Below are 15,603 nucleotides of genomic sequence, written 5' to 3'. Positions count from 1 at the left end.
TGTCCATAGGACAATGGTTCGGTTCAGTTAGGGTGGATCTGCTAGCATTGCACAACAAAGTCCATTAATTTGGGGACAGAAAAACATCACTGCTTGCAACAAGCATGAGACATACAGCACATTTGTCATCGCACCATAGTAAGAGTCCAACGGTCAGTGAAAACATCTCCCTGAATGTCCCATAAAAACCACACCAACCTGTGCCTCAGTGAAAACAAGGCATTAATGTGACATTGAAGTAAGTGTTAACCATATTACATTGACATGCAACGATTAAACAAGAAGTTTGTAAGCAAATCCCCTGATGCTAGCTAGCCAATATGCAGTTTCCAGGAAAAAGAGAGCAGATTGAGACAATAAAACTTTGCAAAAATAATTTGAATGAATCAGGTCAATCAAAAGCTCCATGCTAACAAAAGAGTAGACACAGAAAGAAATGTTTGTGAAGTAAATGTACTAGGATAACAAAAATGTGTACACTGTAAGGAAAAATGAGTAAACTATAACTAGTGCTATCAAAATATTCAATCTCTCTGTCTTCTTTAGCAGGGATTGTGCAGAAATGATAGGAAGCTTTAATGATCAGTGAATGAAAATTGATCGGAAAAATGTAAAGGAGAAAAATCACCAGTAATGAAATTAAATTACAGAACAAAAGGACTGATGCAAAATCAACAAGCAATACCTAATCAAATGCAAATCATGCAGTCTAACCTAACAAAAAGCTTCAAGCAAACTTTTAACTGGTCCAGACATTTGCTTAAGCTACAATATAAGAAAAGTTTTAGTTTTTTTCCATCTGAGCCTACCTTGTATCTTGAATGTTGTCCTCATGTTTTCCCTCCTCCGCAGTCATTCAGCTCTGCAAAGGCCTGCTAAACAGTCATTCATTGGATTCAGGTGTGTAGGAACAAGGATGTGGCTAAAAGTTGCACGACAGCAAATCTGAGAACTGGACTTCTGTTTTAGAGACACATTCCTGACTGGTTCTATATCTCCTATAACAAAACACAACAGTTCTGATCCACATTTTTACTCTACCTTTAAAATACTCATAAAGTGCATAATTTCACATCATATTCAGACTTCAGTGCAAAGATAAGTGACAACAAAAACACCCCCCCAACCTTTAATTTGTTTCCAACCTGTCTGATTAAATTACAGGCTGCTGTAAGAATGTATAATAGATTTTTCAGGCGACGTAATGACTATTTTTAACTTTTTTTTTTTTTTCAACAGAAAAGTATTATAAAAAATAATGTGATGGAAATTGAAATGAAATTATATGCAATGTTGACTCTGCCGTGCTGGTTTAGACTGAGAGATGCTGTCAGCTGCACCGTGACGTCCATAATAAAATGAGAATGAGGATAACGGGTGGAGCATCACATGTTTATTTAGCTGATGGAGCTGAATACATTTACCGTGTCACAGCCTGGGAGGGAGGATGTGACGTGACTAAATTTCCAAAGATTGGGGGCTGGCTTTCTGCTGTCCCAGACACTAATTGCCTCGTCAGAAATGATGAACATCGACTGTTTAATACCAGAAATGAATGCCTGCTAATGTTTATTTTCTGTTAAAGGTCTTTATAACATCACAAAGAAGATTTTGATTTAGGTTCTGGACTCCAGATTTCAAATTATTCATGAAAAACCAAACTATTTGTGATTTTTTTCCCCACCCCGAAGATCATATTTAAAATATTTGAAAGAAAATGCAGCCTTGGAAGATAAAATATATAGGAGTCATGCTACATGACAGCCAATCCAGGACCGATATTTAATTTCCTTGGCGCTGATTGGCTGAACCCCCAAGAGAAGAGACAAGGAGAGCTGTACCCTCTGGTGTATTGTATTAATGAATGTTAAGATATATTTGATGATTGATTTATTAAAGTAAGCAATTATTAGCATTTTAGTCTCAGGTATTGGCAAATTTTTTTATTTGCTAGAAATAACGAAGATTTGCAAATTGATCTCAGAATTTAATTTTTTTTTGACATTTTTGAGTTTCAAAAGTTGAAAATTGTATACTTTTGAACATTTTCAGCAATTTCCAGTTTTTTTTCTAGAGATTAAAATCAAAATTTCAGATTTTTTATTTTTTTGCCAGAAATTTACTCTTTTCTTTCTATCTACAATGGCCGTCGTACAAATCTTTTCGACGGTTAAAGTTTGACACACGTAATTGTGGACATGGCAGAATTTCATGCAAAGAGAATTAATCCAGGTGTTCATGTGGCCTAGTTAAAGTTTGCACCTCAACATAATTGCCATTTTTGGTTAAACACAAAGGGAGTAGTGCAAGAACAAATTTATTTCCAACCAAAACTTTATGGTGAGACCCTGATGCTGTTATTGCTGCTGTAGATGAAATTATTATTATTATTAGTTATATTTTGCAACATATTTAGTTTTTTTCATGATTGAACTGAGATTCATGGAAACTATACAAAGTAACTACCTCAGCTGAGAGATCAAACAGAAAAGCCAGGGTAACACTGATCACTGACATCATTTTCCTTTTTTCTTCTACTTTTAATACTTGAGATACTTTCCATTATCATATATTTGCATTTAAAGTGAGTCTTTCTTTGCATGACTTTGACTCATTCTGGGATATTTTTAGAGCGTTACAGTGAATCATTTATTCTAAGGACTTCTTCTGCTGTCTAGATGTCAAGAAGCCTCCAAACTCTCTTTGATGACCAGTTTTAGTTTGACCAGCTCACCCTTTGTGCTGTTTCTGCCTCACTGCAAGGCACGATGGGACGTTAAGGGTGAAGACAAACTTTGAATACAAAGTTTGACTTTTTGTTGGTGAAAGGTTATTTGATGATACTTTAATCACAGTTATCCGCCACCCCCCATCCTCAGATCCTCTCTCTGTGAAGAACAAAAACAGCCTCCAAAGCCAACACCTCCTGATGCATAATAGAGGAGAACTAACAAGCTTGCACCTCATTAGCATTCCCCAACAGTTACATTTGCTCGGCTGCGAGTGGCAGCAGTCAGTGGGGAGACGGGCTTCCTCTGTTCTCATGTCAGAATATTTTTTTGGATGTGTAATCAAAGTGGAAGCTCATTTCTGGTTCAGAGAAACACTAAACCCGAGCAAACACAGGAACCAGAACTTTGTTTGAGGGGTATTAGCATAAACTACCCCTGTGGTTTGATCCAGAAAGCCATTCAGGCTTTATTGACTGTGCTGCTGCGTCAGTGGTGCAGTTATGGTGAAGCAACTGGCAGTAAACACAGATAACATCACAGCCTGTGTGCGTTACATTGTTAGCTTCCTTTCTTTAATTCAAGCAAAACAAAGAGCTGGGTTAGCTTATTCATGGTAGCTTACTAGGCTTTTGTTGCTGGAAATCAATGAGCAAAAGCTAATTTCAGCACATCGGCAAAACAACCTCTGAATTCCTCAAAAACAAACAAGAGGAAGGTTTAGATTTCACTGGTAGTTATAACAAATGCTTTATGGTAGTTGTTGCAGGCAAGGATGGCAGAACCAGTTATTTAGACTTTTTTTTGCCTTAGTCTGTTCAGTTAAAGAATAATCTTTACAAGTTTTTTTTTTATCGTTCTATGAAAAAAAAAAACTGTCAATTTTCTTTTTCTTTATCAACAAATGTTATTGTTCTGGTCGGAACCTTTGTATTTGCGCGTTTCTGGTACGCCCATAAATCTGATACACAAGCGGCAAATGCGAACAACAAAGGTAGATAAGAAAGCCGCTTTTCTTGCCCACTTGCGCTTATTTTTCGCTTCAAAAAGCGATCTGAAGGGACACTGGAAGTGAATATTGTGTTCAAGTTGCGCTAAACGGATTTGGCATATTACGGAAACCTAAAATAGCAACTTAAAGCTAACGTCCACATTATGTATTTAATCAAAAAAAAGTTTAATAACTGATCAATAGCTTGTAAGCTGAATGAGTACAATTGCACTTTGCACCAAATTTGATGGCTGAATGACCTGAATAACAGATTAAAAACAATACATGTTTGTTATTCAATTAAAACTTTTTAAACATTTATTTTGTCGATATATAGTTTTAGATCAAAATGTGATTAATTACAGGCTCTGGAATTAAATTAGCAGTGTTTTATTTCCTCCTCAGAGCTTCTGTTGCCACCAAGAGCCGATGAGGAAAAACGAGATTCTGTCGGATCTGCAGTGAGAAATGGCTCCGTAACGAGGGTGAGGAGCCCGGGTTAACGCCCACCCTGCAGACTGCTAGGTGGGCCAGCTGTCTCACTGACGACTGATTGCTCTTCTGCAGCATGAATAATGAGACTGAAACAAGCTGGGAGCGCTCCGGAAAACACAAAAAGAGAAGAATGTTGAAGCAATTACTGTTGAGGGAACGATGGTGTTGGGCATCAGCGAGAAGCTTGATGCGTTTTATGCATCCTTAAACACCCCTAGATTTTATAAGAAAAAAAATTAAGCAGGCACAGGTAACAAATACAGAATGTGTTCAGCTGAATGTCAGAAAGCTCTTAATTTTTCATTTTGTTCAACAATATTGTTGTAGACACGCTTCTGTTTTGGGTACTTCAAAACTACTTCATCTTAAAGGGAAAATAAATGCAACTCAAATCATCCAAGTATCTTCAAAGCTGCTGTGGGAAGGAAGGATTTCCAATAGCAGTCAGTCTTGCAACATATCTGAAGAAACCTCTGGCTGAAGATCATGACAAGCTAAGAGCTCAATACCCAGGCAGCAGAGACGATGCTACTCACCTTTAAATCTGTCAGAAGAGGTGATTGAGTCAGAGGTATTCCAAATTAAATTCCCCTCCTACATAAATAAAATCTCAAACCTTGTTTTGTGTTCACACAAGTTTTCTTTGATATTAATGTTTTGTTTTTGATCTGAAATCGTCTGGAGACAATCGGACAAGTCTGAGCATCATTTTAAAACTAGAATACAAAAACAAGGCATCTTCAGTCAGAGGCTTCTTCAAAACTGCTGTAATACTGACCACTACAGGAGATTTTGTGTAAAATACAGGAGGTCAATTGAAATAAATTTCACAATCAACACAAGCAGAGAACCACACACATAAAACAGGAGTCCAAGCAGTTCACATTTAATGCCCTGGGCTTTATTTTCTTATTTTAGTGAGAGTTCTGTCACATTTTCTAAGTCTTTTCAGCCTCCAGGTGGGACAAGTAAACCTCAAAGATATATTTTGCCATTGGACTGGGCATTCAGGTTCTGACAAAGACAAGAAGCACTACTAAGTAATGCTGCCTTTGTGCCTCTTAACTCTTCATGGAAGAGACGACATACATTTTCCCCAAAAGGAAGGCACCAAATACTTGTGGTTTTTGGCCTCGCAGCCATCTGGAGATTCTTTTTACCAAGAAAAAAGAAAAAAAAAAAAAAAAAAAAAGAAAAAAAAAAGAAAAAGAGAAAAAAAAAACTCACAAAAACCCCCCACAGGAAGATTTTTTTTTCTCTTTCTGATATTAAAAACTGGAATGATGAAACAGCGATTACTGCCCGTTCACCTCCCTTATCACCTATGCATGAACAAGTAACAAATGAACAAAAGAATGAAGTCTTAAAAAAAAAAGCTTACAATCAATTTAACCACAAGGAGAAAAACAAAATACAAAAATAGCTTTTTTTGTTTTGTAAAAAAAAAAAAAAAAAAAAAATTAATCAGATAAAACAAAGGAGACTCCACTTGCATGAAAATGACAGATGACTCCTTTAAAAAAATACAAAAGCAGCATTGATATTTATATAAAACAACAAAAAGTCACAAAACAATAGTGCTTAAATTAGAAGCAGAAGCTTCTGGGAAGAGACTTCATCCCCGTTTTGTTACTTGTGTTTGGGACATTATACGAAGAGGAAGAGTTGCTTCTCCTCCTCCTCATCACAGTTCACTTTAATGTGATCCGGAGGGGGGAGGGGAGGGCGGAGAAGAAACGAAGCAAAAAATAAAGTGATGAGGGTGGTGGTGGTGGTGGGGGGGACCTGCTTTGTGTTCACAAAATACAAAAATACCCAGGAGTCCGTAGCTATCAAACATACACAACAGCACAGGAACCAACAAAGGTACAGTGTACAAATAAAAAAAATAAACTGAAAGCAACAAACAAAAACAAAACAAATTGTAAACACAGCACAATAAATAGATAAAACCAGCAGGCTCCGCACCATGCACGTGATAAAACTCTTCTCTGTACATCTCCTCTCACACTCGCCACAAGTCAACTTGGCTTATTCTTTTTTTTTTTTTTTTTCCTTTAAAGTTTGACTCCCAAGTGCAAAACATCACAAATGGACAGTTCTGTATTCAAGTAATATATATACACGTGAAGAGGGAGGGGGGATATTACAAATATGTAGTTGCTGTACAGATACTAATTTATGTCATATTTATAGTTTACATGAGTCAATATTTTCTAGACGGTAACAAAAACAACAAAAAGAAAAAGGGTGTAAAAAGAGATGAGTCGCCGCTCCGCCCGCTTCCAGTCCTGCCGTCCCTTTAGCGCCCCCCGATGCTACGATGCACAGCACCTACAGAGTGGAGCCGCCGCCGTCGTCATGCCAACGCCGCGCTGCGTCGACACGCCGACACTACGTCACCTCCATGGCCACTGTGTTGTCTGCTATACTGTTCAGCGCCGGCTTGTCCTCGTCGTGGTTGTCCCTGAGAGAAACGAGGACAGAGACGTTATCTCCAGGGTCGGGCTTAGGATGGGCAGTAGCCCAGGGCAACAGGTTTTTGGGGGTGCCCAAAGATTTAGGATTTCTTTGTAACAAATGTGTGTTTTATAAGCATTTTACTTTATATAAAACTCAGGCTCATATGAATTGTGTGTAGACCCGTCTATTAATGTTTTGTAAGTTACATCACTAAAATGTTTACTTCAGTGGTTCTTAACCTGGGTTCGATCGAACCCCTGGGGTTGGATGAGTCGGTCTCAGGGGTCCGGTGGACCCCCTGCCGCGGAGGTAAAGACACACTGTGTAAAGTCGTGATGACTCTCCCTGCTTTGCCATCACTTGCTGGAGAGGATCACGTTACATTGCTGAGCCAATCAGAGCTGCGGAGGAGCACTGATTGAAGGAGCTCCACTCTCAGCATGGATTTGAACTTGTGTCTTTAATTACTTCAGCAAAACTCACAATTTTTACCAAATTCTGTAGCTTTCGGTGTACTTCTAAATCTGCTCCTTAGTCGCATCTTTTCGGGGTTGGTACTGCCTCTAGTGGCGTGTAGGTGGTAACGCAGCTAATATAATTACATTACTAAATCAGAATACCACAAAGTATTTTGTGTGTCGGCGCAGGTGGGGGAGAGGGAGGATAAGAAGGGTTCAGTGAATGCGCATATGAAACTGGGGGGTTCAGTACCTCAAAAAAGGTTAAGAACCACTGGCTTACTTTTATTTATTCATGTACATGTTTATTTTCATTTTCGGCACCAAAACTGGCTCTAGACTAGGGGCCCTTATCCTTCTGAATGCTTTTGGTTGTTTTGCTAATGCTAATGAATGTAACTGTACAGGAATCTTTTGTGGATAATAAGCACGGTTTGGACAAAGAGTTGAAACTGTGACATAAAATTAATACAATTTAGATGTGCAAATATGAGATCTGGCTTCTTCCTACTTTTCAAACTGGATATGAAAATTTAGCTTTTTTTATTTTTAACTTTTTAAATGTTCAATCATTTCATCTCAACAGATCTTATTTGGATTTGTTGACATATTTCCAAGTATATGCAAACATAACTTAAAAACACAAAGAAAGTGGGATGTGTGATGAAAAACTACTCTATCACCCTGAACACAGAGTGCTTTTCAATCGGCAGAATTAACTGAGATGGACGAGATGAAAAACAGCCTCCGATAAATCAAGTCCAAACATTTTAGAAGAAAAAAGTGTTTGGAAACATCTTACACACTTCGGAGTCAGTGGGAAGAATGATATATTGACTGCAGCTTATATTGTTAATTATACTGACATACAGATTTATTTTGTAATTATTAAGGGACAGATTTATAAAAGTTGAAACCGACAGAGCTTCACCTTCCAGGACGATGGCAGCCATGAATACATCGACTCAGAAAAGCTGAATAATATTTTGGATTTTCAACTTGCAAAAAACTGATTTAATCATTTTTCTCCCTGCTCCCATCTGGATGCAGATATCTGGTTACTAAAATGTCAAACTTAATGCTATAAAACTCATTTTGTTCCTGTTATAAGTTCTTAAAATTCAATCTGGAAGAGCTTTAACAATTTTCTTAATGTTTTTATTAAACTAATGAAGATGCCATATTCAAGTCAGTGTGTTTGTATGTTATTGTTTTAATATGTTAAATAATTGAACACTTTAAATTATGTTCTATTTATTGTGTTTGTGTCAAATTTCCTGTTTGGCACGAAAGCTGCCTCACCTCACTGTAACCAAATCTACCTAATGGTAGAAATAAAGTTGATTAAAAGTTGGCATCTCTTCTCTGAACATCATTAAACTCTGGATGACTGTTTACAAGGCTCTTCTTGGCTCAGTTCCTACTTATAAATTAACTTTTCTTCAGAAAAATGCAGCCGTTACTGTTTACGATCAAACGACATTCTGGGTCTCCTTGTTCCACATGTGGGAACAGGAAAGAAAGCTTTCCGTTCCTCTGCCCTCTGTGCTTGGAGCGCCTTCCAATAGGAGCTCAAACTGTCACAACTCGTTTCACTAAAAGCTTTCATCTCCATCTTAAAGGGACAGTGTTACTTAAAATCGACTTTTTTGAGCTTTACATCATATTATGTTATTCCTAATCAAAAACATACCTGGATGCTGCTTCGATTCTTTCATGCACGTTTGAGAAATCCTTTAAATCTCCACGGCAACCATTCAGCTGTGCAAAACGCCTGGGTGGACCTAACGCTCGTCCTTGGAGCTCAGTTCCTTCAGACTAGCCAGCAGCAATTAGCAAACACCTGATGGAACTGCACATCTGCTGAGCTCATTATAGGAGGTACTTCTCAGTGAAAAGCTGGTAAAAATGTTAGAGGGTTAGCAGTGGAGCTACGCTGTGATGGCATCCTGAAGACGGAGTTTCAGAAAGAGCAGGGGCTTTTAAAGAGACAGCGGTGCAATTTTTACTTAGTGTTAAAACACTAAGTAAAATAAGTGCTTTAATAAGCAGTTTTAAACAACTGAAATTAACAGTTACTTGATTAATCTATAAAACTGCACTGGAAAATACATAATACTGTCCCTTTAAGAAACCTAAAATGGGATTCAATCGATCAGTGCCTATGTTTTATAATAACTTCTGCACTTTGTGTATTTTTGATGTTTATTTAGTTCTTATTCATTTATTTATTCCATTGTTGTGTGGTGCTGGCTTTTCTGGTCAGTTTTGATCTCAGTGGGTTTTATCTGGTTCAATAAAACTTTTAATAATAATAAACAATGTTTATTCGCCTGGTTATGTAGCTTCTTCTGACTGGAACTGATGAGAGGAATTTAATCTGTTCATAAAATATGATTTCTCCAACTTCCTCTTGGAAGGCGTCCTCACCTGGAGCTCATGTCCATGGACGACGCTCCGGAGACTTTGGGCATCTGCAGGTTGGTGGAGGTGGACAGCTTTAAGGCAGAGGCTGGCACATTGCCGAGGGTCCGGGGGATGTGGCGTCCCGCCAGGCTGGCGGCCGACTGCACGCTCAGACAGATGTTGTTCCCGATGAGGACCTGAGTGGTTGTGGGGGCGGCCCCGGCGGCGCCGCATCCCAACAGCCCCAGAGCCGCTGCGGTGGCGGCCGTGTGGGTGCTGGGGGTGGCGTTGATGGAGGCAGGGACGACGGTGGCGGGCGCAGGGACGGCAGCGTTGATGGAGGGCTGCAGGAAGGTCGGGGCGGCGACTGTGGTAGTGTGTGTCGACTGGTTGGTGGTGTGGAGAGTTGAGGCGGAGCTGCTGAGGTGCAGGTTTTTGTAAACGCCTGGTGAGGAAGAGCAGAAGAAACAGCTGAAGATCCACAAGAGAAATAGACGCTTCCTGTTCATCTGCAAACTACCGCACTGAGTCATTAGCAGAAGAAGAGAAACACCTAAATAATCTAATGCAATCCACCTCCAGCAGTGCTGCAACACATCCAGGGTTTATCACGCTCATTATTCAGTCTGGTTGACACTAAACACTGATGCAACGACTAAATGATGAGCTGCCAGCAGTGCTGGAGGTGAAGGAGGATGGGTAGAGCTGGGAGCCATCAACTTACATCTATGGTGTAATCCACTGAAATCCACATTTATATCATGTCAAAAATCCATCATTATATTCCCGGAGTGCTCCATCCTTTTTGCCAACTTTTAAAGTATAAAACTAATTATAAACAGCAAAAGGAGATTAGTTTAAATATTGAAATCTAGAAAAAGATGGCTTTAATGGAATAGGTGTAGTGATGGAAAGATGATAAATGGATGCCTGGCTGGATTGACAAATGAACAGTTGTTTGAGAAACTGATAGCCTGGTTGGTTTGATGAATACATTACTGATTTGATGGATAAACTAATGGATGGATGATCACAGTTTGGTGGGTGAATGGATGGTTTAGTGGTTGGAGGGATGAAATGGTTAGCTGGATGGGTGGTTGGATGATGGATGGAATCCCAAATCCTGCAGAAAGCCTGAAACCCACCAGAACCGGTCAGAACCCCGTTGACTCCGGTCGCCAGCACCAACTCCTCTTTGGATTTGAAGCCGAGCAGCTGATCTGTGGTGATGAGGGCCGAGGCAGCAAACTGGGCGCTGGCCTGGTCCAGCGTTTTCGACACAAGGGTCTGAAACCAGCAACACACAGAGAGAAAAACTACTGAAACAGCTGCTCTCAGAACCTCTGATACCAAACAGGCGATTCTCTCACCACCCCACAGTAACTCCATATGCTCAGATGAGATGAGATCAGGTGGAGGCTACCTACTGACCTGTGTGTTTGTGGTGGTGGTTGTCGGATTGTTGACCGGTTGTTGCTGCGGCTGCGGCTGCTTCTGCTGCTGGCTCTGCTCCAGCTGCTGCTTCTGCATCAGAGCCAGCTGCTCCTGGTGCTTCTGGTACTGCTCGGCGGTGAACGCTGCAGACACACAGAGCCGGAGATCAGAACCAGATGATGGCCAAACAATGGCTTTACGGGCACATGTCGGTACAACGGATCATAAAATAAACTCTGCCGATTCAGAGAGAGCTGCTTCAGCAACTTAAAAATCAGTGAGTGATCAACAATCCACCGTAGCAGATGTGATCACTTTCATCTGCATCTTGGAGAATAAATGCTGAAAAATATTAAAACTTTGCAGGTTAAAAATGGAATGAAGAAGCACCTGAGGTCATGCTGCAAATGGAAATTTGTGCTTCCTTTAATTAAAACTGTCTGCTGAAGGTTGGCAGATTTAATAATGTGTTTGAATCAAACTCTGTGAAAACATCTTTATTTATAAAGGGTAGCTGGGTCGGAAAGTGTTTGCAAACAAAAATACAGAACCAGAGAGAAATGTGTGGCATCTACCAGAAAACTCCAGCTTTAATTCTAAATATGCAGAGGTTAGAAAAACTACTGATTCCTGCAGAGGAAACCAAGCTTTGGAGGATCTGTCTGGAATAAGAGGGTTGACTGTTTAAGAATCCGTTATGCAGATAAAAAAAACAATCCTGAATGTTTGCCAGCAGATTAAAAAAAATAATTAGCTGGTTTCACTATTCAACAAAAAACTTTCAAACTGGAGAAGCTGAATTCAATTCGACTCAAGAAGAAGGTCCCAGCTTTCTCTGTCTAACTGCATGAAAAAGCACAACAAAGAGCAACTGGAACAGAGTCTGTGATTCATTTTTGGTAACGGAGTCACAATCACTTCAATCAAAATAGGTGAGAAAACACCAGGCAGGAATCAATGAAACTCAGAACAAGATTTCTGAAAAACTCTCAACTTGGACATTAAACTCTATACTCAAAGCTAATTCAATAGGTCAAAGTTCAACAAAGACAAAAGCATACCTGTCCCATTCAACAATAGCAAAACTATTTTTTAAAATAATTCCATTCAAAACACCATCAGGTTTTTAGCTGTGGTTTCAAACTTTTATTTAAAGTTGACGTTTATAATCCAATATAACTGACTTGGACTTAAAGATACATGTGAAGCTTCCATCACAGCTGACATGACGCCGGCTCCGGCCCCACGCTGAGTAGAGCAATCCTCCTTCAATCATTCCAGGGCTCTTGTCAGCAGCTGACCAATCAGCCTTCCAAGTACAGTACTGTCACAACACTGACAGTATCTACCATAGAAAACACGCTGCAGTCAGAGATTTTGAGGAAAATAATAGATAATCACGCTCCCAGTTGTCAGTGGGTAATATGCATTCCCAACAGCCGTTACCCAGAACGTGTAGAGGGCGGAATACAATTTATTACATTTCCAAAACCAAAAAGGAGCCTGGAATAACGCAAGGAATGGATCATGGACGCCACCCCACCTCACATCGAGATGAAGGAAACTGGATTCCAGATGAATCCTAGGTAGTTTCCTAGGTGGTGCCTTACCTCACAGCACCACGAAGGTAACTGGTAGTAAACATCCCAGTTTTTATCATACCGACACGCACTGATAGCTCCGTGCCAACGACTGACGGCTAAGTGTTAAATAAACTGTTTATTTAAAGCAATTCAACAGTTAAATTAAAACAATAATGCTAAACATCTAATCATTTCCAGATCAATAAGTGAATTCCAGATCAATGCTGGATTTTATGCGTGTAGATTCCAGTGGTAGCTCTGGCAGCATGAAAACATACTGCGCCAATATTGGCATTTATTGGCATTTAAACAGCGTTTCAAACTACTGTATTTCTAAGCATTGTCCTGAAGCTGGTTTTATTTAAGTCATTACTTATGTCATGTCAATTGATATTCTCCCATATTTAGAGTATTAAACTACAATAATTTTTACTTTGAAGTATAGTGTAAACAAAACACCTGATATATTATTCTGTTGTGCTGTTTTCAATGGTGATAACATAAAGCTTCAGTAATTAATGTGGCCTTCTGGCTGGGAGTGCACTGATCGCAGTTTTCTGGCCGATTACAGATCTTTAAAAAGCCGATACAGATTTTTCCTGATATTTTGTCTGGAAAGTCACTAAATATGCCAACAAAGTGACTAAGTTGACTATTGCTAACAGAGCACATGCAGACATTACCTGGGCAGCAGGTCAGTCAGCCAGCTCTCTCAGAAAAAGGGGACAGAGTGATTCTTAGACCTTTGTTGACTTTGATAAGACCAGCTTCACATGCAAATGCAGACTCATCACTGAGCTCACAAAATCAGAGCAGATTTATCAGGACATCCCTACTTTCAGCTGAATATGCCGTTTATGGTAAAATAAATAAAAGCTTCTGAAGCTCAACATTTTTATGATTTCAGGTCACAATATACCAACAAAACTGTTGAAAACTGATGTGTGACTTTTATATTGAAAATCCAAGCTGGAAACGAAAGTAATTTTGCATATTATTACAACACACCATCTCAGATTAGGAGACCAGGTGGTTTATAAAACGCACCAGAACATTTACTGGATGCTCATCACTCTCCTCCAAAAACAAGCTGCAAACAAAACCCATAATTCATTTCCATGAAAAAAAGATAAACAGAGTTGACACTTTTTAAAGTGTTTGGACATACGGAGGGAAGGCTGGCAGCTTTTGGCAACATCAATATGTTTTCGGCTGTTTAAACTGTTCCAACAGCTGAAACGCCTTTGTGTTTTGTCACATACATCAGTAATATTCCTTGTTGCTTTTAATCTGTGGTATGTAAATAAGTTGGTCTAGTCAAAGTTTTCAAAGTTAATTCAGGAAGAAACGGCCATTTTAACACAAGATCCACTTAAATAGTCGCATCACATCACTGTAGCTTTGAGAAAATCATTTAGAAAAACTTTAATTTCTCTATAGTTACAAATAAAATAAAGTTGTTTAAATATCTGATTGAACTGCTTCAAGCGTTACATTTCAGTTTAGAACTGAAATTAGGAAAACAAACTTTAACAGGTGTGAAGCTCTTTTATGCGACTCCATCATCAGGTTCTGCTGTGAGCTCGTCTGTCCTCCTCCAGCAGTTCAGGCTCAACGCGTTTCGACAGAAACTCCCAAAAGGAAAATCTGGAAACTAGCTCATGAGTTCATGTTTCTGCTTACATGTTTGTTATGGAGGACAGTGGAAGAAAAAGTGGAGAAAACAGGAGGGAAAAAAAGAACGTTAAAGTTCAGGACAACTACAGCTACGCAATTAGCATACAGACTGCAGCAATCTTTATTTTTAAGCCGATGTTTTTGATTGGCAGAAAGTGGATAAAATCTTTCTATCTAGGCGAAACACTTGTCAACACCTTTAAATCGTCAAATAAATAAATAACCAGGTTTTTGCTGATACAATGAACAAAACCAGACAATCAACTGGATCCAAACAAATATCTTTGGAGTAAATTTGGATTTGCATTTTAGTGACACTGTTTGCTACATTTCCAGCCCTGACAGTAGAAGTTAGCTCAGCTCAGAGGAGAAGCTCGTCTGTCTTCAATTTGACTTGTTAAGACTTTCAGGTTATCACAGAAAACGTTTCGGAGGTCAAAGAGCTTCAGGTTCGGTCGGCATTCAGCTCTACTGTAGGAACCTGCAGCAGATGTCTGCACTATGTGATAAAACACAAACATAAGAGCAAAATCCTTTCAAAGGGTATACAAGATGAACTATGATTAATGTACTAGCGAAAGGAAAAAAATGTTTTTATGATGATTTGGGACGCAGATGAGGACGATTCTGACCATTAACCTCAATTATCTTAACAGCATTAAAGTAATTAGTGACCTGGTCATAACACTTACACACTGAAAGTGTGACACCAAGCAGTTATTAGCAAATATCACATGTGAAAAGAAAAAACACTCATAAGATCTGTGTCATGCAGGACTAGTGAAAGAAGGAAATCTTTCAAAATACATGAAACAAGAGATATAACAACACAAGGAGGAAAACAACCAGACCATCAAGCTAGCAGTAAAGATCCCTTCCTGACTAATCTGGTAATGAAGTTCTTCCACATTATTAAATAAGAGCATAACTTCTGCTTGGTTAGCAATTGATTGCAAACATTAAAATACTAAACAGGATGATTTCTGTGCTTCTTTTGGCCCATCTACAGAGCTTCACATCAGAACAGTAGCATCTAGCCTCAAGGCTTGTTCTATTGTTGTTTTATTGTATAAGGGCATCATGATGGCATCTCACCACATCTAACTAAAACACAAAGCTACATGAAACACAATAAAACAAGTTAGTGATTCTGTGGAAACCTTGAATCTATTTGTGAAAACAGAGAGATTGGTGCTGAGAATCTGCAGTAGAAAACTGAATTATTCTACACCGACAGATAAACACAGGCTGGGATCTTAAGACACATTAGCTCTGTTTCTAGCAGAAATACTGGATAAATACTGGATAAAACGCAACATAGAGGAGCTGAACGCATCGCTGGACTCTTAAGCTTATTGGGTCTAGAG

The 15,603-nt window shown here is 39.1% G+C and overlaps 1 protein-coding gene across 2 annotated transcripts in view; it reads right to left on the bottom strand.

The window, feature by feature from the left end:
* Positions 1-5,094: 5,094 nt before the first annotated feature.
* The window catches only part of LOC103140513 (enhancer of polycomb homolog 1-like), a 34,421-nt gene continuing 23,912 nt past the window's right edge, over positions 5,095-15,603 (bottom strand). For both annotated transcript variants that reach the window (XM_007555693.2, XM_007555692.2), the window contains 4 exons: positions 10,974-11,119; positions 10,688-10,829; positions 9,567-9,987; positions 5,095-6,682 (listed from right to left, as the gene is read on the bottom strand). In XM_007555693.2, the coding sequence (XP_007555755.1) occupies positions 6,610-6,682; positions 9,567-9,987; positions 10,688-10,829; positions 10,974-11,119 (782 nt within the window). In that variant the 3' untranslated portion in view covers positions 5,095-6,609. The remainder of the gene's footprint in view (positions 6,683-9,566; positions 9,988-10,687; positions 10,830-10,973; positions 11,120-15,603) is intronic.

The sequence above is a fragment of the Poecilia formosa genome, unplaced genomic scaffold, assembly GCF_000485575.1.
Source record: "Poecilia formosa unplaced genomic scaffold, Poecilia_formosa-5.1.2 Scaffold72, whole genome shotgun sequence".
Classification (NCBI taxonomy): domain Eukaryota; kingdom Metazoa; phylum Chordata; class Actinopteri; order Cyprinodontiformes; family Poeciliidae; genus Poecilia; species Poecilia formosa.
This window is presented reverse-complemented; position numbering and strand designations above follow the sequence as displayed.